The 21917-nt window shown below is 40.1% G+C and overlaps 1 protein-coding gene across 6 annotated transcripts in view; it reads left to right on the top strand.

Moving 5' to 3' along the window:
• HORMAD2 (HORMA domain containing 2) overlaps positions 1-21917 on the top strand; it is a 67352-nt gene that overhangs the window by 30296 nt on the left and 15139 nt on the right. For all 6 annotated transcript variants that reach the window (XM_044929968.2, XM_006069838.4, XM_006069840.4 and 3 more), the window contains 2 exons: positions 2152-2303; positions 2478-2731. In XM_044929968.2, coding sequence (XP_044785903.1) covers positions 2152-2303; positions 2478-2731 — 406 coding nt within the window. The remainder of the gene's footprint in view (positions 1-2151; positions 2304-2477; positions 2732-21917) is intronic.

Genomic DNA, 21917 nt, shown 5'->3' with positions numbered 1-21917 from the left:
TCCTTGTATGGAAAAGACTGGAAAGCACTGCATTTTCCTATCAAGTCTAAAATTTTCAGTTTTAGGTGTACTAGTGGATTAAATAGCAAGAACAAGGACAGTTGCTTCAGAAGGTCCTCAGTACGCATGGAGATGTTTCATTCCCCTCCCAGCTTTTGGATTCAGATAGAGCTGAGTATTCCTAATGAGATGGAATAGAAGTGGGGCGGGTGGAGGATGGAGAAAAGCCCTGGCTGGCAGAGAGCTCCACCTCAGAGGCATGAGTCTCTCTGAAAGGAATGACTCTGAAGAGAAATATGGCCTTATTCTCAATTTTCCATACGATGAGCTCTGTCTCATCACTTACTACAAGTTTTACAATTTCTCTCCAAGATTCACACCCTTATAATCCTCTCCCTTGTAAAATTTCCAGACAGCACTAGGATGTGAAGAGGAAGTAGGTTCTAGGAATAAGAATTAAGGCACTAAACATCATTAGCTAACATCTGTGTAATACGTTACAGAGTGTTCAGAGCTTTTCATGTATATACTCTTACATAAAACAGCTGCCTTTTGCTCTCCAAAATTCAAATCTAAGTGCCACTGACAACCAGATTAATCTCTTTTGTCATGAAGGAGCATATATCTAGAGGTGAGCAGTATAACAGAAATGGCCAAATCTTTCTGCTACTCGGGAACAGAAGGTAATGCATACTAGACCAAAGCTGGGCCTTTGCTCGGGTGACTGTTAATACAAAATTATCTTATCACCTCTTACATAGTAAAGATGATTTTCCTTTTAAAAAACAGTACAAGGAAGTCTTGAGTATGATTTTACATGAAACGATTTCATGACTGATGTATACTGGAGGATCCCATGAACTTCATGGCTATCACCCTTCCCTCTGGTTACTTATTTCAAACTGGCTAGATCCTGGCAGACAAAACTTTAAGTTGTTCAGAACTGAAAAAGGAGCAAATGTGTTTACTTAATAATGTTTGTTTTATGAATTCATACTACCTCTAGTAGTTCAGTTACTAAGGATTATTTTTCAGTATTGCGTACTTACTACGTGAAAGGCATTGTACAAATATATTGTAGTCATAGTCCTTCCTGGAAACTACTCAAATGTGAGACTAATCGGGGGGAAATTTTTGGAGAGAAATAAAAAATGTTTAGAGTTGGAAGGTAATTTAGCCCAATTTGTTCATTCACTCAATACAACAAATGTTTATTGAGTACTTACTGGGGTTGGGCACCAAACTTAGTACTGTGGAGATGAAAAATGCAGCCACTCAGTCTAGAGGGCACAGATAGTTATACACAGGGGTGAGGTGTAGGCATGACCAGAGAAGACTTCCTGAAGAGATGACACATGGGTGTCAGGAAGACAAGTGGGAAAGCTCAGTATAAGCAGAGTGAACAGCATACACAATGCATGGGAGTAAGAAGGAATCGGGGACTAGTTACAGATGAAGGTGGAGGTGAGGGTGTGGCTGGTGAAAGGCCATTGTACACACACTGTTCTCGAATTTCATTGAAAAGTAATGGATACAATATAAGAAACTTAAGAGAGTGACACGAGTGGATTTTCCTTTTAGGAATATGTATTAGGAGTGGTGTGGAGAATGTTTTGCAGTGTGAACAAGAAGGAAAACAGGAAGAATAGTCAGTCATGGTGATAATCCATGCAAGAGTGAGAAGGAGATGCCTCTGAGAGATACCCAGATTGTACAAAGGCCAGAGATGACGACCAATTTAATTTGGAGAGGTGTAGAAACATGTAAGCTTATCTCACAAAGGAGCTAACTGACCTGGTGTGTCTAAGTGACTTGACCGGAGTCATTCAGCTAGTTAGCAACAGAGCCAATATTAAATGTCAAGTCCATTGTTCTCAGTATTAAATTATGCGGTCATTTATAAATCAAATAAAAAAAAATCAGGTCACATTTAAAATGCCTTAAGGGAACTTGCTACTTAAGAACCCCTTTGTACATACATTGCAAAAAGTGCAATAACTCCTTTGATTTACATTCTAAAATAGTCTCAGGAGTGTCCTGTGTTTAGTTTATATTTATCTGCTCATACAGTAAAAATTTTTGTTCTTTTTGAAATAGATTTTCAATATTATATGTGATTGAAAAGTGTGCTGTTTTCTTATGTGATTCCAGCAGTAACACAAGCTTCGAAAGTGGGACAAACAGTGAAGATATTAAGAAAGCCAGTGTTCTGCTGATCCGTAAACTGTACATGCTGATGCAGAACCTTGGACCCCTTCCTAACGATGTTATACTGACTATGACGCTCCACTACTACAATGCAGGTAGGTGCAGACCTCTAGTCAAATCCCCTTTAGTGCTGAAGTAGTATTTTGGATAAACAGAAGGATTTTGGCAAGCCTTGAAAGAGATGGCTGTTGTTACACATAAAAGACTAACCTGACTTGTTCTCCTGAACCTCACAGTTTTCTTGGTTTTCTGCCCTCTCCATTTTGCAGTGACCCCAAATGATTACCAGCCCCCTGGCTTTAAAGAAGGAGTAAGCTCGCACCTCCTGCTGTTCGAAGGAGAGCCTGTAAACCTTCAAGTGGGAATGGTCTCCACTGGCTTTCACAGCATGAAAGTAAAAGTCACAACCGAAGCCACCAGAGTGTCTAATCTGGAGAGCAGCCTCTTCCAGGAGAGCGGCACGACCGAGATCGCCCATCAGGGTCTCGACTGCGATGAGGAGGAGGAGGAATGCAACACTGAGGTAAGGCAAAGCCACAGTGCTCCTCTGCTGCTTCGGTTAGACCCAGCTGAGTGTTTCGGCTCCCGCACAGCTCGTATCACAGTATAACCGTCCAGTGGAGTGTGCTGGGTATAAAAACGAAAACAAAACTAGCCCCTGACCTCAAGTCTTTATTCTAAAGAAGCACTATCTTCAAGAAGGAAATATACTTTGTTAAATGAAACTGTCCATGGCTAGGAGGGAAAAATAGACCTTCTGTTGGGCTGGCCAAAGATTTTGTTTGAGTTTTTCCATAGTACCTTATGCAAAACCCAAATGAACTCTCTGGCCAACCCAATAATATACTTCTTTTTACAAAAAGTACCCATGAACTTAGAAAATTTGGGATTTTCTTTATCTTAAAAGAGCATATTAAACATTTAAAAATATTCTAAGTGTTTATTCATACTCACTGGAAGTATAATTAAGTTCTTGATGACCAGGGTACAAGTGTTACGGATAACCATAAGTTAGAGTGCATTCGTTTTCACTGCTGTAGGATATTCTACTCTTGATAGACATTCTTTCTCTTTGTAATTGTTATAAACATTCATGTATACACCTCCTTGTACACATATGCAGGAGCGTCTCAGAGGACTATTCCAAAGAGCCCTAGGGCTTGCACATGCTCAGCTTTCTTAGGTAGTGACAAACTGTTTTCCAAAATGGTTGCAGCAGGCTGTGCTCCGGCACCAGCGGAGGGCTGCTTGCCATCCTGGACGACACTGAGTATTACCCATGTTCATGGTTTCTGCCTAACCGCTGGATGTAAATGATTTGATTTTGATTTGCATTTTCCTGATTATTAATGAGCTTAAGCATCTTTTCATGTGTATTGGCTGTTGTGGTTTTTTATGTATATAAAGTAACTATTCAAGACTTTTATGCATTTTTCTATTGGGTTATTTATCTTTTCCTCATTGATTTAAAAAATATATCCTAAATAATAACTTGTTTCCATTATTTATGTTACAGTATTTTTTTTTAGGTTTGTGGCTTATCTCTTCCCTTTCTTTAAGCTCCTTTTTGCTAAAGAGATGTTCTTAATTTTAACGTAGTCAAACTTTTCCTCTAACATGTGCTTTTGGATATTAAGAAATCCTTCCTTATCTGAGGTCATTTATGATACTTTGTTTTGTTATAAAAGTTTAAGGTTTTTCTTTTTTACAGTTAAATTTTTATTCTACTTGGAGTTAATTTTTATTTGTGGGGTCAGGTAGACCAGACTCCTTTTACATTTTAAAACCCAAGTATAATACACATATAGAAAACAACATACATCATAATATATATCTTGCACAAATGCTCAGTCATATCTGACTCTTTGCAACCCCATGGACTCTAGCCCACCAGGCTACTCTGTCCATGGGATTCTCCAGGCAAGAATACTGGAGTGGGTTGCCATGTCCTCCTCCAGGGGATCTTCCCGACCCAGGGATCAAACCTGCATTTCTTTATGTCTCCTGCATTGGCAGACACATTCTTTACCACTAGTACCACCAGGGAAGCCCATATATCATAATGATACAGCTCAATAAATACTCACAAACTGAACCTAAGGACTGGGACGGCAGGTAAGAGAGAGTGCCACCTTCAGTACCGCTCCCTAGGTATCTTGCTTGCCTCACCCTATTCCAGCCCTACTGAAAACACATGTGAAATCACCTCCCAGATCAAGAAACACAATAGTACCAGCACTCTGAGAAAACTCATTCCTGCTTTGCAGTCACTGCTCTAGTCAACAGGAATCTCTCTCTCCTGGCTTCTATTAGAATAGATTAGTTTCTCTTGTTTTTTATTTTGTAGATGTGGAATCATGGAGTGTGAGACATTTTTTCACTTCTTCAAGTATTCTGAACATGTTTTTTAGTAAAATATACACATTTCTGGTAGGAGTAGATTTGCTAGGAGTAGAATTGCTGGGTCACAGGATATGAGTGGCTTTAATAGATACTACAAAACAACTTCCAAAGTGCTTGTGTCAACTTACACTTCCATCAGCAGGTTTTGGTTACTCCACATCCTCACCAACCATTGGCATTTTCCATCTTTTTAATTTTAGCCATTCTGGTGGGTGTGTAGTGGTATGTCACTGTGGTTTTAATTTGCAGTTTCCTGATGACTAAGGAAGATGAGCACCTTTTCATATGTTTCTTGGCCATGTTGGATGTCCTCTTTTGTGAAATTTCTTTTTAAGTCTTTTGTCATTTTTCTGTTGGGTTCTGTTGGGTTTGTCTTTCATTCTTATGAATTTGTAGGAGTTCTGAATATATATTCTACATAAGTCCTTTGTCAGATACATGTATTGTGAATATCTCTTCAACTTTATGAATTGCCTTTTTACTGTCTTAATGGTGTGTTGTGATGAACAGAATATTAATTTTAGCATAGTTTAACTTATCAGTCTTTTCAGCTGTCTTTGGCAGTTTTTATTTAAAAAATTTTTTCCACTCTAAAGTTTACAGAGATGTACTCTATATTTTTCCTCTAACAAGAAGAAATAGCTACAGAAACAGAGGTGAATTTTAAAATTACAAGATACCTCCATGAATAACATCACACCAAAAATATAAATAACTGACCTTTCTCCCCTGTCTTCAAGTATTCATATTTTGGTATGATATTATTCATGGAGGTCTAATAATTTTAAAAATCACTTCTGCTTCTGTAGTTATTTCCCTATTTTTATATCTGGTATTTATTTGTGCCTCATTTGTTTTTCTTGGGTTATACTGGCCCAAATCAGTACTTTTTTACTTCTCTCTTCAAAGTCATCTTTTGGTTGTACTGATCTCTTCTATGGCTTTGTTTTTCTATTTTGCTCATGTTTTGCATTCATCTTTGTCTTCTTCTATTTCTCTGGTTTGGTTTTGTCTCCCTATTCCAAACTGACCTCTCCATCAATATGCAGACATATTTATTATACTTCAAATTGGTGAATACTTCAAAATCACCATCAAATGGAATTTCAACTTCTAACCAAACATGCTCTTCCTCCTCCCAGGTTCCTTATCTTTGTATTGCATTAAATCTTTACCAAACAGCTTGATCAGGAATGTGTTCAGCTCCTATTTTCTTCTTACTTCTCACATCCTTTTGGTTACCATTTCTGTTTTGTATCTGAAATACTTCAGACCATAATTTGGTCATGGATCAGAAATGATGAAAAGAGACAAACTTGAAATTTAAAAATTCTTAAATGATAAGAACTCTTAAAACCAAACTCTACTTGAGAAACAGGACACAGAACCCAAGTAAAGAGACCAAGGAATCCCAGGACAAAACAGGTTTATGTAGCACTGTCTGAAAAATCCTATTCTAAATGTGTCTTTATCATTTCATCTACTTTGGCCACATCTTCAGGACAGGTCTTCCTTCCTCGCAGGCTGTTTTGAGCTTTAGGCCTTAGGTAGTAAGGTCCACAACACAGTGTCTGTCACCTCACAGTACTCTGTGAAGTGGGGCCTGTTCTCTCTGTTGCAGTCAGCTGGGTAGATAGCAATAGTCATGTACCCTAGAGAGAGACTCTTGGACAAGCTTCTTCTTTAAAGAACTCATCTATATGGTGAAAATAACCTGTGGATATAGAATTTTTTAAAAAATTTTATGCTAAGTTTAAATCCTGAGGGAAAAGTACTTCTAATACAGGTAGTTAACCCAGGCTTCTTAAATGACTCTAGTAATTACTAACACATCCAAACAGCTATAAAAAGATGGCCAGCTAATGTTGTACCATGTCAATTGTAGAGACTGATGTTCTTAGTTTATTAAGCCATTAAAGCTTTTGGGGGGCTTCCCTGGTGACTCAGATGGTAAAGAATCTGCCTGCAATGCAGGAGACCTGGTTCAATTCCTGAGAAGGGAATGGCAACCCACTCCAGTAGTATTGCCTGGAGAATCTCATGGACAAAGGAGCCTGGTGGGCTACAGTCCATGGGGTTTGAACGAGTCAGACATGACTGAGTGGCTGACACTGGTGGCTCGGTGGTCAAGAACCCACCTGCCAACGCAGGATACACGGGCTGCACCCCTGGTCGGGAAGATTCCACGTGCCGCGGAGCAACGAAGCCCGTGTGCCATGACTACTGAGCCTGTGCCCTAGAGCCCAGGAGATGCAACTGCTGAGCCCGCATACTGCAACCACTGAAGCCCACTCTAGAGCCTGTGCTCTGAAACAAGAGAAGTCACCGCAATGAGAAGTGTGTGCACCGCAACCAGAGAGAAGCCCCCACTCGCCTCAACGTTAGAAAAGCCCCAGCAGCAATGAAGACCCAGCACAGCCAAAAATAAGTAATTTAAAAAAGAAAGCTCTTTGGGAATTTGTATTTTTATCACTTTTTAAGTGGGGATCCACAGGTGGTAATTTTCTAATTTTGTGAGCTCTTTATGAGTCTTTGTACCCTTAGAAGGGGTTGCTTTTTCTTCTTGATGAATTCCACAAAAGAATACACATAACAATATATGGCTTACCTGAATGCATTTTTTTTCCCTGTGTGAAGGCCATTTCTTACCTTTTGTGCTAACACATTGGATTTAAGTATAAATGATTGGTTTTTGAGAAATTAGAATGTAAAGTATATTTGTGCCCAAGTAAATGGTACCATTTAAGTGTGGACTAGAAAGATATTTTCTGAAATTCCTTAGAATTGCTATGTATTTTAGTTAGTGGACTAAAACAAGAGCCTTTTCACCCAAAACCCTATTTTCTCCCACTGCACTCTTAAGTTTTGAATTTTTGAGGTATAGGCTGGTGATTTTCATATCATTACATCTCATGAAGCATATATGCCTTGTCTGATACAGTGTGGTGTTGGCAAGAATATCTTAGATTCTTGGAAATGGAGTTGATTATTGAAAACGTTGGAGGAGGCTCATTATCTACAGAAAATATTCAGACTTCAAAACCACACATCATTCTCTTTATCACAGGGCTATAGTCCTTTTCACAAAGTTTCTTTTTGTCTAATAGGACATTTTTTTTTCAACTAATTTTTCTGTTCTGCATTACAGAATATAATTATTATCCTCTGTTAACCATGAAAAGGAATGAAAGTTGGTTGACTTTCCCATCAGTCATATAAGTCATCTTTTTTTCATATATGAATCACTCTTTAACATATCAGAAAATTATTTCCTTCCTGTTGTGAGTAGGAATATCCACTCTGATGAGCTGTGTATGTATCACTTTTACATAAAGAAAAAAAGAGTATATTGATAGATGTTGTTGTTTAGTCTCTAAGTCATGTCTGAGTCTTTTGAGACCCCATGGACTGTTGCCCGCCAGGCTCTTTTGTCCATGGGTTTTCCTAGACAAGAATAGTAGAGTGGGTTGCCATTTTTTTCTCCAGGGAATCTTCCCAACCAGGGATCGAACCAGCTCCTGCATTGGCAGGTGGATTCTTTACCATTGAGCCACCTAGGAAGTCCATATTGATATATAGGTGTGTGTGTGTGTGTGTGTGTGTGTAATAGCAGAAGAAAAGCATAGTGAATAGTCTTAGGTAGTAACACTTTGGATTTTACTATTACTAAAGCCTAGCCTAAAAGAAGTAAGTTTTGTTGCCGTTGTTGTTTTTAAAGGAGTAAGACTGAGAGTGTTTGGTTTAAAAAAGTGCCTGTAATAACCTGAAATACAATGTTATCATTATACTAAAACCAGTGTAATACTAGGTTAGGAGCAATCTTCTACTGTTTGGGAAAATTTGTGAAGAGTTGGGATCAATTTTTCTTTAAAGTAAGGCATCTGGGTCTAGGCTTTTCTTTGTGGGTAACTTTAAACTTATTAACTCAGTCTCTTCAGTTGTATAAATCTATTCAGATTTCTATTACTTCTTGAGCCAGTTTTGGTAGTTTGTGTCTTTCTAGGAATTTATTATTTCATTTATCTCTACGGACATATACAGCAAATGACAAGGGATTTATATAGTACCTCTTTATAATGCTTTCTTATATTTTTGTAAAGTCAGTAGTAATTTTTGCTGTTCTAATTCAATGGCTTCCCTGGTGGGTCAGATGGTAAAGAATCTGCCTGCAATGCAGGAGACCTAGGTTCGATCCCTGGGTCAGGAAGATTCCCTGGAGAAAGAAATGGCTACCCACTCCAGTATTCTGGCCTGGAGAATCCCATAATTTGAGTCTTCTCTCATTTTCTTGGCTATAGGTTTGTTGATACTGTTGATCTTTCAAAGAAGCAGTTTATGGATTCATCAATTTTCTCTATATTTGTTTTTGTATTCTCCATTTCACAAATTTCCAGTATAGTCTTTATCTCCTTTCTTCTGCTTGTTTTCAGGTTTAGTTTGTACTTTTCCAGTGTCTTAAGTTGGAAATTTAGGTTCTTTGAGGCATTTATACCTATAAATTTCCCTCTAAGCACTGCTTTAGCAATATTTTTGTTCTATCTTCAGCAACTAAGCACAGCACAGCTCATGGTTGCTTTACAATGTTGTAGAACAAAGTGAATTAGCTATATGTATATATATACTGTCTTTTTTCCTTCCTCCCATCCTACCCACATTCCACCCATCTTGGTCACCACAGAGCACAGAGCTGAGCTCCTGTCTTACACACGGCAGAGCACATACATCAATCCCAGTCTCCCAGTTCATCCCACCTCTTCCCTGCAGCCCAGGGCCACACATCTGTTCTCTACATCTGCATCTCTGTTCCTGCCCTGCACCTAGGTTTATCTGTACCATTTTTCTAGATTCCACATATTCATTAATATATTTGTTTTTCTCTTTCTGATTTCTACAGCAAGATCTTTTTTGACCCAAATCCTAGAGTAATGAAAATAAAAACAAAAGTACACAAATAGGATCTAATTAGACTTAAAAGCTTTTGCACAGCAAAGAAAACCATAAACAAGACGAAAAGACAGTCTGCAGAATGGGAGAAAATATTTGCAAACAAAGCAAATGACAAGGGATTTATCTCCAAAATATACAAACAGCTCATGAAGCTCAGTATCAAAAAAACAAACAACCCAATAAAAAAAAAAAAATGGGTGTATCTTCTTTTTTATTCATCTCAAATAATCTTCTGACTTCTCTTTTGATTTCTTCTTTGACCTATTGGTTATTTAGGAGTATGTTGTTTAATTTTCACATATTTGTGAGTTACCCAATTTTATTCTGTTCTTTATTTCTAATTTTATACCACCGTGGTCAGAGCTAAAACTATAAAACTTCCAGGAGGAAACAAAATGTCCAACAAAATGTTTTTAAGCAGTTCCCTGAAAACACTAACGATAAAAGGAAAAATATTGATATATTGAGCTTTATCAAAATTTAAAACTTCCCTTCCAGAAAGATATTGTTGAGAAAATGAAAAGGCAAGCTAAATACTGAGTGAAAATAGTCTTGCTATTTAAATCTGTCAAAGAACTTGTATTCAGAATATATGATTTTTATATGTACAGATTATATTTATACAGATTATTTTCAACTCAAGAAGACCAACCCCATTTAAAAAAAATGCCCAAGAATATGAACAGACACTTTACCCAAAAATATGTACCAATAGCCAAATAAGACATAAAAAGATACTTTATGTCATTAGTCATGACAGGAAATGCAAATGTATAACCAAAATGTGATACTAGTCTACATTCACTAGAAGGACTAAAATTAAAATTGAGAATACCAAGTGTTGTCAAGGATGTGGATCTTTTGGAATTCTCATATCTTGCTCGTGGGTATGTTAAATGGTACAGCCACTTTGGAGAACATTTTGTCAGTTTCCTATGAAGTTAAATATATGCTTACTATGTGGTACAGCAATCTGACTCCTAGTTATGCAAGAGAAATGAAGACATATAATCACAAGAATCAGTTCAGTTCAGTCGCTCAGTCGTGTCCGACCCTTTGCGACCCCATGAATCGCAGCACACCAGGCCTCCCTGTCCATCACCAACTCCCGGAGTTCACTCAGATTCACGTCCATCGAGTCAGTGATGCCATCCAGCCATCTCATCCTCTGTCGTCCCCTTCTCCTCTTGCCCCCAATCCCTCCCAGCATCAGAGTCTTTTCCAATGAGTCAACTCTTCCCATGAGGTGGCCAAAGTACTGGAGTTTCAGCTTTAGCATCATTCCTTCCAGAGAAATCCCAGGGCTGATCTCCTTCAGAATGGACTGGTTGGATCTCCTTGCAGTCCAAGGGACTCCCAAGAGTCTTCTCCAACACCGCAGTTCAAAAGCATCAATTCTTCGGCACTCAGCTTTCTTCACAGTCCAACTCTCACATCCATACATGACCACTGGAAAAACCATAGCCTTGACTAGACGGACCTTTGTTGGCAAAGTAATGTCTCTGCTTTGCAATATGCTATCTAGGTTGGTCATAATTTTTCTTCCAAGGAGTAAGCGTCTTTTAATTTCATGGCTGCAGTCAGCATCTGCAGTGATTTTGGAGCCCCAAAAAATAAAGTCTGACGCTGTTTCCCCATCTATTTCCCATGAAGTGATGGGACCAGATGCCATGATCTTCATTTTCTGAATATTGAGCTTTAAGCCAACTTTTTCACTCTGCTATTTCACTTTCATCAAGAGGCTTTTTAGTTCCTCTTCACTTTCTGCCATAAGGGTGGTGTCATCTGCATATCTGAGGTTATTGATATTTCTCCCGGCAATCTTGATTCCAGCTTGTGCTTCTTCCAGCCCAGCGTTTCTCATGATGTACTCTGCATAGAAGTTAAATAAGCAGGGTGACAGTACACAGCCTTGATGTACTCCTTTTCCTATTTGGAACCAGTCTGTTGTTCCATGTCCCATTCTAACTGTTGCTTCCTGACCTGCATATAGGTTTTTCAAGAGGCAGGTCAGGTGGTCTGGTATTCCCATCTCTTTCAGAATTTTCCACAGTTTATTGTGATCCACACAGTCAAAGGCTTTGGCATAGTCAGTAAAGCAGAAATAGATGTTTTTCTAGAACTCTCTTGCTTTTTTGATGATCCAGCGGATGTTGGCAATTTGATCTTTGGTTCCTCTGCCTTTTCTAAAACCAGCTTGAACATCTGGAAGTTCACGGTTCATGTATTGCTGAAGCCTGGCTTGGAGAATTTTGAGCATTACTTTACTAGCGTGTGAGATGAGTGCAATTGTGCGGTAGTTTGAGAATTCTTTGGCATTGCCTTTCTTTGGGAGTGGAATGAAAACTGACCTTTTCCAGTCCTGTGGCCACTGCTGAGTTTTACAAATTTGCTGGCATATTGAGTGCAGCACTTTCACAGCATCATCTTTCAGGATTTGAAATAGCTCAACTGGAATTCCATCACCTCCACTAGCTTTGTTCATAGTGATGCTTTCTAAGGCCCACTTGACTTCACATTCCAGGATGTCTGGCTCTAGGTGAGTGATCACACTATTGTGATTATCTTGGTCATGAAGATCTTTTTTGTATAGTTCTTCTGTATATTCCTGCCACCTCTTCTTAATATCTTCTGCTTCTGTTAGGTCCATACCATTTCTGTCTTTTATTGAGCCCATCTTTGCATGAAATGTTCCCTTGGTATCTCTAATGTTCTTGAAGAGATCTCTAGTCTTTCCCATTCTGTTGTTTTCCTCTATTTCTTTGCATTGATTACTGAGGAAGGCTTTCTTATCTCTTCTTGCTATTCTTTGGAACCCTGCATTCAGATGCTTATATCTTTCCTTTTCTCGATTGCTTTTCACTTCTCTTCTTTTCACAGCTATTTGTAAGGCCTCCTCAGACAGCCATTTTGCTTTTTTGCATTTCTTTTCCATGGGGATGGTCTTGATCCCTGTCTCCTGTACAATGTCACGAACCTCCGACCATAGTTCATCAGGCACTCTATCTATCAGATCTAGTCCCTTAAATCCATTTCTCACTTCCACTGTATAATCATAAGGGATTTGATTTAGGTCATACCTGAATGGTCTAGTGGTTTTCCCTACTTTCTTCAATTTAAGTCTGAATTTGGCAATAAGGAGCTCATGATCTGAGCCACAGTCAGCTCCCGGTCTTGTTTTTGCTGACTGTGTAGAGCTTTTCCATCTTTGGCTGCAAAGAACATAATCAATCTGATTTCGGTGTTGACCATCTGGTGATGTCCATGTGTAGAGTCTTCTCTTGTGTTGTTGGAAGAGGGTGTTTGCTATGACCAGTGCATTTTCTTGGCAAAACTCTATTAGTCTTTGCCCTGCTTCATTCCGTATTCCAAGGCCAAATTTGCCTGTTACTCCAGGTGTTTCTTGACTTCCTACTTTTGCATTCCAGTCCCCTATAATGAAAAGGACATCTTTTTTGGGTGTTAGTTCTAAAAGGTCTTGTAGGTCTTCATAGAACCATTCAACTTCAGCTTCTTCAGCGTTACTGGTTGGGTCATAGACTTGGATTACTGTGATATTGAATGGTTTGCCTTGGAAACGAACAGAGATCATTCGTTCGTTTTTGAGATTGCATCCAAGTACTGCATTTCGGAATCACAAGAATATTGGAACACAAATGTTCACAGAAGCTTTATTCATAATAACTCCTAACTGGAAACAACCCAGATACCCAACAACAGGTCAAGGGATCAGTAAATTGTGGTATCTTAGTACAAAGGATTAGCAGTAGCAATAATAAGAATAAAGAATAAACAACTGTGCAAAACCGTGAATGAATTTTTAAAAGTCAGATAAGAGTACATACCATATGATTTCATTTGCATGAAATTCTAGACGCAAAACTAATCTAAAATGAGAGGAAACAAACCAATGTTTCCCTAGGTGTGGAGGTTGGGTGGGATTTAGCGCAAAGAAGCATAAAGAAACTTTAAGGTGATGAAATGCTCTTGTGGTCACAAGGATATATACATTGATCAAGCCTCCTAGAAATGTATAATATACTTAAAATAGATGCACCAGTATATGTGTGCTGTGTGTGCTAAGTCGTTTCAGTCATGTCCAACTCCGTGCCACCCTATGGACTGTATCTCTCCAGGCTCCTCTGCTCATGGGATTCTCCCGGCAAAAATACTGGAGTGGGCTGCCATTTCCTTCTCCAGGGAATCAACAGTATATATAATAGTATATAAAGTTTGTCTCATTACAGTTAAATTTTAAAAAGCAGTGATCCATGGTATTAATTATTACCATTAAAGCCCTGTTGGTAACTGTTCCACATTGGAACGAACCTAAGTGTCCCTCACTGAAAGACTGGCTCAGTAAGCTTTCGTAGACCAAGCAAATGAGGCGCTACATAGCCATTAAGAACATGGTAGAGAAGGAAAGGGCTTCCCAGCTAGTGCTAGTGGTGAAGAACCCACCTGCCAATGCAGGAGACATAGGAGATGCAGGTTCAATCCCTCGGTCAGGAAAGTCTCCTGGAGGAGGGCATGGCAACCCACTCTAGTATTCTTGCCTAGAGAATGCCATGGACTGAGGAGCCTGGCGGGCTATGGTCCATAGGGTCACAGAAAGTCAGACAGCAACTGAAGCGACTTAGCACAAATGCTGAGAAGTAAAATTATTGATCTGGAGAAAGTATTTGTACCTTTTTTGGTAAGTGAAAGTAAGATAAAACAAGCCACCTAATACTTTACCAATATGTAATATAATTTGGGTTATATCATTAATTTGCAGTAGATTCTTTCATCTATATAATTCTACAACGAGCAGAGTTATGCAGTAAGTCATGATTGCTTTTCTTGCATAAATTTTTGCTTTTCCTGCACTTAATAATTGATCATTTGCTTAGCTTTTTCTCTACTTATTCCTAATTCAGTTCCAAACTTTCTGCAAATTATCTAGACCTGCACTGTCCAAAATGGTAGCTGCTCACCACATGTGGCTATTGAAATTTTAATTAAATAAGTTTAGCTACTCAGTCACCCACTTCAGTGCTCTGGCTAGTGACTACTGTGTTGGACAGTAGAAATGAAGAACATTCCATCGTCTCGGAAAGACCTGCTGACAGCGCTGCTCTAAGACGCCTCTCAGATATTCAGATACAGGAACTCCGTCCTCACTGAGAAGTTTCTCCTGGAGCTTTTCACCTTTGACCAAATCTGCACGACTGCTCTGCCTGGTGCCTGCCTCTCATGCTGAATCTCCCTTCCGTAGCTTCTGGGGAATTCTCTGCCTCTCCTGTGTTAGACCTTTTGTTTCCTGATTTGTTTTTCTCCTTTGTTTCTGTGGAGCCTGTCCTTTAATAACTTCCTTAGAGAGGGGTGATCGGTGATAAGTTTTTGAGATCCTTCAAGCCCTAAAAATATTATTTTACTGTTATATTTGTTTGTCCAGAAATAAAGATCTAGGAGGACAATTATTTTTCATGAGAATTCTGAGGCATTGTTCCTCAAAATATTATAGTTTCTGGTATTTCTGTTAAGAATTTCCAAGTCATTCTGATTTTGAGCTTTTGTCTATTATCTGTTTTGTTTTGTTTTTTTCCTGTCTGGAAGCTGCTTCCTCAGATTTCTGAAATTTTATTAATTATTTTAATTAATTATTTATGTTTGTCGCTCTGGCCAATTTGAGTCTGGTAACTTGGGTGCTCCTTCGGTTCTGGGAAATTCTCTTGAATTATTTCCTTGATGAAAATTATGTCTGCTCAAAACTCTCTACTCTTTCTTTGTGGCTCTCCTAGTATGCTATTCAGATAGCAGACCTCCTGTATACAGTTACTCTATTTTGAACAATCTTTCCTCTACCATTTCCGTGTCCCTGCGCCCTCATTTTGTGCTCTCGGGGCTAACTCTCAACATGTTACCAGATCCCGCTCTTCTGTCGAGTCTTTGTTTGTGCTATTGTGTCTCTGTTTCCAAGAGCCTTTTGTTGCTGTTCTCCGGGTGTTCCTCCTTACAGCGACGGCGCCTGCTCCTGTTCACGCTCACAGAATGGTCTCTTACCTCAGAGGACATTGATACTCTAGATGCAGTTCTTCCCTTGGCATGTCTTTGTTTCTTCTGTTTGTTTGCTGTTTCCCCCTCCACCCTTGTTCGCCTTCCCGACCTCTCTCCCCTCAGAGGCCAAAGACGGCTGGCAGTCCTTGGTTGGCTGCCCGTGCTTAAAAGTGCAAGGACTAGAAAGCTCTGAGCTCGTGGGCCTTCACTGTAGAGTGGCACGATCAGGCCTCTGGGGGAATGCTCAACATCTGTATTTTTAAATGCTTCCTCTTGGTCACTTTTCTCAGTCTGTGTTGGTCATCGGTGTTTGGGAGCCAAACAGAGATGGAGGGCTGAGCCTCTGTATGTTCACTTAATCCCCGTTTCCGGCACCACAGCCCTGCCTCAGCTGTGATTGAGATCTCACTACCTTCTGCAACCTTATTCAGGGACTTTCCAGTTTTATGCCTGGGTGGGCAACTGTTTGGTTTTGCAAAGTTGAAGACGGGGTCTGAGGAATCCAACTGCTTCATAAATGTCTTTTACTAGGTCTTTAGTTAGCTGCAGGCTTCCCTCATAGCTCAGTTGGTAAAGAATCCACCTGCAATGCAGGAGACCCTGGTTCGATTCCTGGATAGGGAAGATCCACTGGAGAAGGGATAGGCCACCCACTCCAGTGTTCTTGAGCTTCCCTTGTGGTTCAGCTGGTAAAGAATCCATCTGCAATGTGGGAGACCTGGGTTTGATCCCTGGGTTGGGAAGATTCCCTGGAGAAGGGAAAGACTACCCACTCCAGTATTCTGGCCTGGAGAATTCCATGGACTGTATAGTCCATGAGGTCACAAAGAGTCAGACACGACTGAGCAACTTGCACTTTCTTTAGTTAGCTCCAGGTGGCTTGCCTGGAAAATTCCATGGACTAAGAGGCTTCTCAGAGCCTGGTAGGCTACAGTCCATGGGGTCGCAAAGAGTCGGACATGACTGAGCGACTTCACTTTACTTTAATTTTAGGTGGCGCTAGTGGTAAAGAACCCGCCTGCCAGTGCAAGAGACAGAAGGGATGCAGGTTTGATCCCTGGGTCAGGAAGATCCCCTGGAGGAGGGCATGGCAACTCATTCCAGTATTTTCGCCTGGAGAACCCCCATGGACAGAGGAGCCTGGCAGGCTACAGTCCATGGGATCTCAAAAAGTCGGACACCACTGAGCAACTAACACTTTCACTCCCCACCCTTCTCATTCCTTATTACAAAAGTACCTGATGCTGCAATTCTTTAGATCCTGTACATGTGGGTAGTTCTCAGTTAGCCCCACTGCTGGTTTAAGTTACCAGCGACATTAGTTACCTCTTATCTGTCTGCTTTCCAGCTTCCAAACTCTCATTGCTGTTGTTTTCTCTCTTATTCTTCCAGTCCTTTGGGGTTTCTACTCTTAAATCTCTTTACTGTCACTCTAGTGAGGTTTGGGGAGGAAACTAAATAAATATTGATGGCGTGTCAATGTACCATTTCACCCAGAAATCAGTAAATGTACTCCTCAAAAAAAAAATATCTCAAGAATTAATTTTTAGGACCAGCAATGCATTTTTTTCCTTTAAGCATTTTGGTTTGAAGAATAATGGTTTGGTCTAACTTGCTTTAGACAGGACTTCTCAGAATTGATGAAATATTGCTAAACAATTTTAACATTAAAAACACTTCATAATACTATAAAGCTACTTTAAAATCACATTTAAAGTATTTAAGTCTGAGTGGTCTTAAGAAGAGAATATTAGCTCATAGTCTCCGACTTGGAAATAAATATCTCAAATGTGTAGAAGGCCACTGAATATAATAATGATATTATCTGAAAATATTTTCATGTTTTAAATTTGTCATGCATACTCTGTCTTTTTGGAGCTTCTTGCCAGGACATCCATAGTCTCAATTTAGGGGAAAAGATATTAGTAAAAGATAGTTTGAAAGTCCACCAAGATACTTTCCTATTAACTTAGAAGAACACACAGAGATAAATTCTTCCACTTGGTTTTGGGAGCTTTGTGTCACAATCCTGACTCTGTTCAAAAGCAGGACTTTGACATTCTTGCAGTAGAAGGTGAGGAGGAAAATTTGGATGAAGCTGTCCAGACATTAGGTAGAAGAAAGCTTCACGTGATCCTGATCATCCTAGTTAACTGTGCTCTTTCCATACCCAGTCTTTCACGAGATGCTGTCCATTTACTGCGCCCCTTCTCACTCGCTCTTTGAATCAGAAAATGCACTTTCTCCCTCTTCTTCACCTTCCTTCACTTTTTCTAATAATGACTTTTCCAATAAGAGATCTCACAGTCTTTCCTCTTTTAGTTTTCATTCTTCTTGACCTGTTTTATGATGTTGACTGTATATTCTCTTTTAAATGTTCCTTCTTATTCCTGTGACATTACACTGTTCTCACTCTCTTCCACCCTCCTGAGCTGTCATCCATTTCTGTTACTTTTGTTCCTTCTCCCGCCTCTAACTGTGGGCAAACCCCAACCTGTCCAAGGTCCTGACTCCATACTCTTCGATGTCTACATACTTGACTCGGGAGGATTCATCCATTCTCAGGGTTTTGATCATCACATGTGTACTGTTGGCTCCCAAATGTCTCATCTTGTGCCCTGACCATGAGAACTGAACAGAGCTTCAGTTCTGTATCTTTAATCTTCTATTGGGCATTTCCACCTTGATGTCCCACTATCATGTCAAATCCAGAATGCTCATCTTTTTATTCCTCACTGCCCTCTCCTTCCCACACCCAAAAGAGCTTTCTTTGTCCAATTTCCCTGCCTCTCAGCATCATCTTCATCCTCTTAGGTACAGAATCTTGAGATCATTTATTTAGTCGGATATCAAAATTTCCCCAAGCTTTCCTTTTCCAGTCCGTTCTTACTGCCAGAACTTGAGTCCAGGCCTTCATCCCCTTGTACCTGAATTGCTGCCACAGCCTCCCAAGCTCTCCCACCGCCTCCTGCTCCGTCCCACATCTTCTTTAAATGCAACTCTCATCATATCACTTCCTTAATCAAAATATCTCATGATTCCCATTTCCTACTACATCAAGTCTAAACACCTCTACCTGGCTTTCAAGATGCTCACGATCCGCCTCCACGTTACCTGTCTTATTTCCCACTATTACCCAACCCCTTCCCCCTTCCTTGAGTCAGTTTTCTCACTGTCACGAGAACAAGCCAAGTTCGTTTCTGCCTCCATAACTTAACAAGTAATCTTCTCTAGCTTGGAATGCCTTTCTTCTTTCTATTGACCTAAATCATATCCACCTTGCAAGAGAGTTACCTGCGCTTGCTGTGCCCACTTCCCTTTCTCTTTTCTTTGCATGCCACGGTAATCAGGCCTTCATCCCCACTCCTCCTCCACTGCCCAAGACACAATTATTTTCCTATCATGAATCTGAATTCACACCTCTACCACCAGTTCCCATCTAATCCCATAGAAATTCTGGTTTTATCTCTTTCCATATTTGTAACTTCTTTCTCCATCAGTAAGAAACCTGGGCCCCATTATACTTAACATATTACTTACGGTATCCATCCCCTCGAGTGTAACCAAGCTCCCATCCTCGCCATCTTCCCCACACACGTATAGGTACCCATGTCACCCTGCTTAGGCTCTGACGCCCCAAGAGTCTCCCATACCTGTGAGCCATCCCCACTCCATTCAGCCTCTGACTGCTTGCGCCAGGCCTGTCCTCCATGGGGACACCCTCCTCACCCTGCCCAGGCCCTGATACCCCACCCCATGCATGACCCTCTCTGGCTTTGCTACACCCGACACTGGCATGAGGGCCGAACTGCTCATTGAGGAAGAACCACTAGGGTCAATATTTTATTTAGAGAAAGCTTTCCAATTCATTTCTGTTTCCTTTCTCCTAAAAAAGTACCTATTGTCAATATCAATCAGTCTGAAATACCACAGAAAGCAGTGGACAAAGAAACCGAATCATTTCTAAAAGAATATGCAACCCACATCAATGTAAAAACAAAACACCCAGCTTTTAAAAAAAGACATACTTCTTCACATTCTCCATCTCCTGCTCAAACAGTTTGGTATCACGGCCACAGCCTCAGAATCACTGTCAGGTGCCAGTGCTCTTGGTAAATTCATGAACTTTACATTTTTTGAAGATGGTGGTTTCTGATGCCTGAGGTGCAAAATTAACTTTATCTTTTAAAACTGAGAAATAAAAATATTTCGTCACCTTACTGTCATTCAGTTAGACCTCTGCAAGATCACCCTTGATAACCAGTTCACAGAGACGAAGCACTGACAAGGAGACAGAAAGTAGTCATCAAAGAGCCTGCAGACAGTCCCTGGAGACCACAGCTTTCCCAGGACAGAAATACCCAAGTCTGCCTCCAAATCCTTTAAAGACATAAACTAACCATTCCAAGAAGCAGCTTTCTCATTCCTACTCTTAATCCCAATTTTCTTTGTCTGAGAAAGGCAAATTTAGCCCTTCTTCTAAATCAAGATACAATATGACTGGACTTTTGTTTAATTCTAAGCCAAAACATTCCCAAACTCCCACTGCATTCTTGGGAAGCCCTGCATGCTGCTGAAGTGCTCCCTCGGCCCGTGTCTCATTCCTTCGGGGAGTCGGCTTGTTCCATCTGTGCCCACTCAGAGGCCATGGGAAGGGGGCGCAGCCTCCATGGGCGCTCCCCCCAGGTGGGTCCAGATTAGCTCTATGGCCCACTCACAAGGAAGTGAACAAGGCTCCTCTGTGGGTGTCTGAGCACACGTTACCAAACTGCTGGTGACCTCATGAGCCAGAGAAAGCAGCTCTCACATTGTGGACTAAGCCTAAATATTCATACTACTTTATATTTATGTAGTGTCTTTTTTCCAAGGAGCTCCAACCTCTTTACAGACATTATGTCATTAATCCTCAAAGCATTGCTGTTTGGTCCATGGCAAATATGATCCCCCTCCCTTTTTTTTTTTTTTTTTTACTGTGATGGAAACTTGCAAGTCAGTGATGGAACCCAGCCCCCTAGTTCTGAGTCTTTGCACCATACCGTGAAAATAACCAGATGAATAATTTTTCAAGCTTGTTCATGGCTTCTTGGGTGGGATTTGAGAGGATGTCTCCGTTTGTATGCTTTTCAGTGTTCAGCGCCACTGTTGCACTTATAAGAACACTACAGGTTTGCAGCTGAAATTTGAAGTGGAGGACTATTATTAAATATATAATTTCACTTATCACTCAGAGATCCTATATACTTCTCATACCTCAAGAGAAGGTAGATTTTTAAAAATTCATACACCAGTTTAGGGCACATTTCATCTATAGCAACCACATATTCACCAAAATCAGGCAAAATCAGTCAACTAGACACAATCAATTAATATTGAGTGATTAACATGTACCAGATACTCTGCCAAATGTTTTCAAATCCATGATCTTATTTTACATATATAATATTCCATGAGAACCTGTTAGATTAAGTCTTATGTGTATGGAAACACTCCGAGTGGGGCAAGAAAAAAAAAAAAGGCACTAATAGAAATATGGCCTCAGCTGCTATATCCCTTCCATCATCCCCCCAACACACACCCCCCAAAGAGCTCTATTAACTCCAATTCCCTTAGTGGAAATCCCCAGCGTAAATATTTCCACAAAAAGGGAAAATGTGGGTAAACTCTAAAAACCACTAGGAATTAGCTCAATACCTACCCACCAAAAACAAAAAAAACCCAGCCCCAACAACTTAAAAAAGATCAGTGCCTGCATATTCACCAATGAATGCAAAACACAGAGAACAGGACACAACTGTATCTAAGATGACAAATATTTGATTTCACTTGGCTAGATGCATCCTAACCAGGAATATTCGAACCAGGAACTATGAACCATGCTGGCATAACTTTAAATGTGCACAGAAACTTTTTCCACATTGTTGTTTTATTCTCTCATGTGACCCACTGTCATATGGTTTTTCAAGTGGGTAGATGTCTTTACCCTGCTGGATTTGACAATGGCCATGAAAGGAGACATGCTGAGGGGAATCAGGAAAACTCTTCTGAAACTTTCAACTTTGAATCATAAAACCTAAAAGCCTCAGAATGACAATGTATGTGCCAGACGCCCTGCAACAATAATACTATTCCACCCTGCTCTCTGGCCGACTTGATTTGAAATAGCCTTACATTTCTGAATAAATAATATTTGAGACCGAGCAGCCCTACCCCATCATGGAAAATCTTTATGCGTTGGAAAATATGCACACTATGCCATATTTTAGGTATATAATCTAGCCACATTCTGTAGCATAGCTACACTGCAGTTTATACTCAACAAA

The sequence above is a fragment of the Bubalus bubalis genome, chromosome 17, assembly GCF_019923935.1.
Source record: "Bubalus bubalis isolate 160015118507 breed Murrah chromosome 17, NDDB_SH_1, whole genome shotgun sequence".
In the NCBI taxonomy this organism is placed as follows: domain Eukaryota; kingdom Metazoa; phylum Chordata; class Mammalia; order Artiodactyla; family Bovidae; genus Bubalus; species Bubalus bubalis.
Note: the sequence above shows the minus strand (reverse complement) of the source record. Positions and strands in the feature narration are given on the sequence as shown.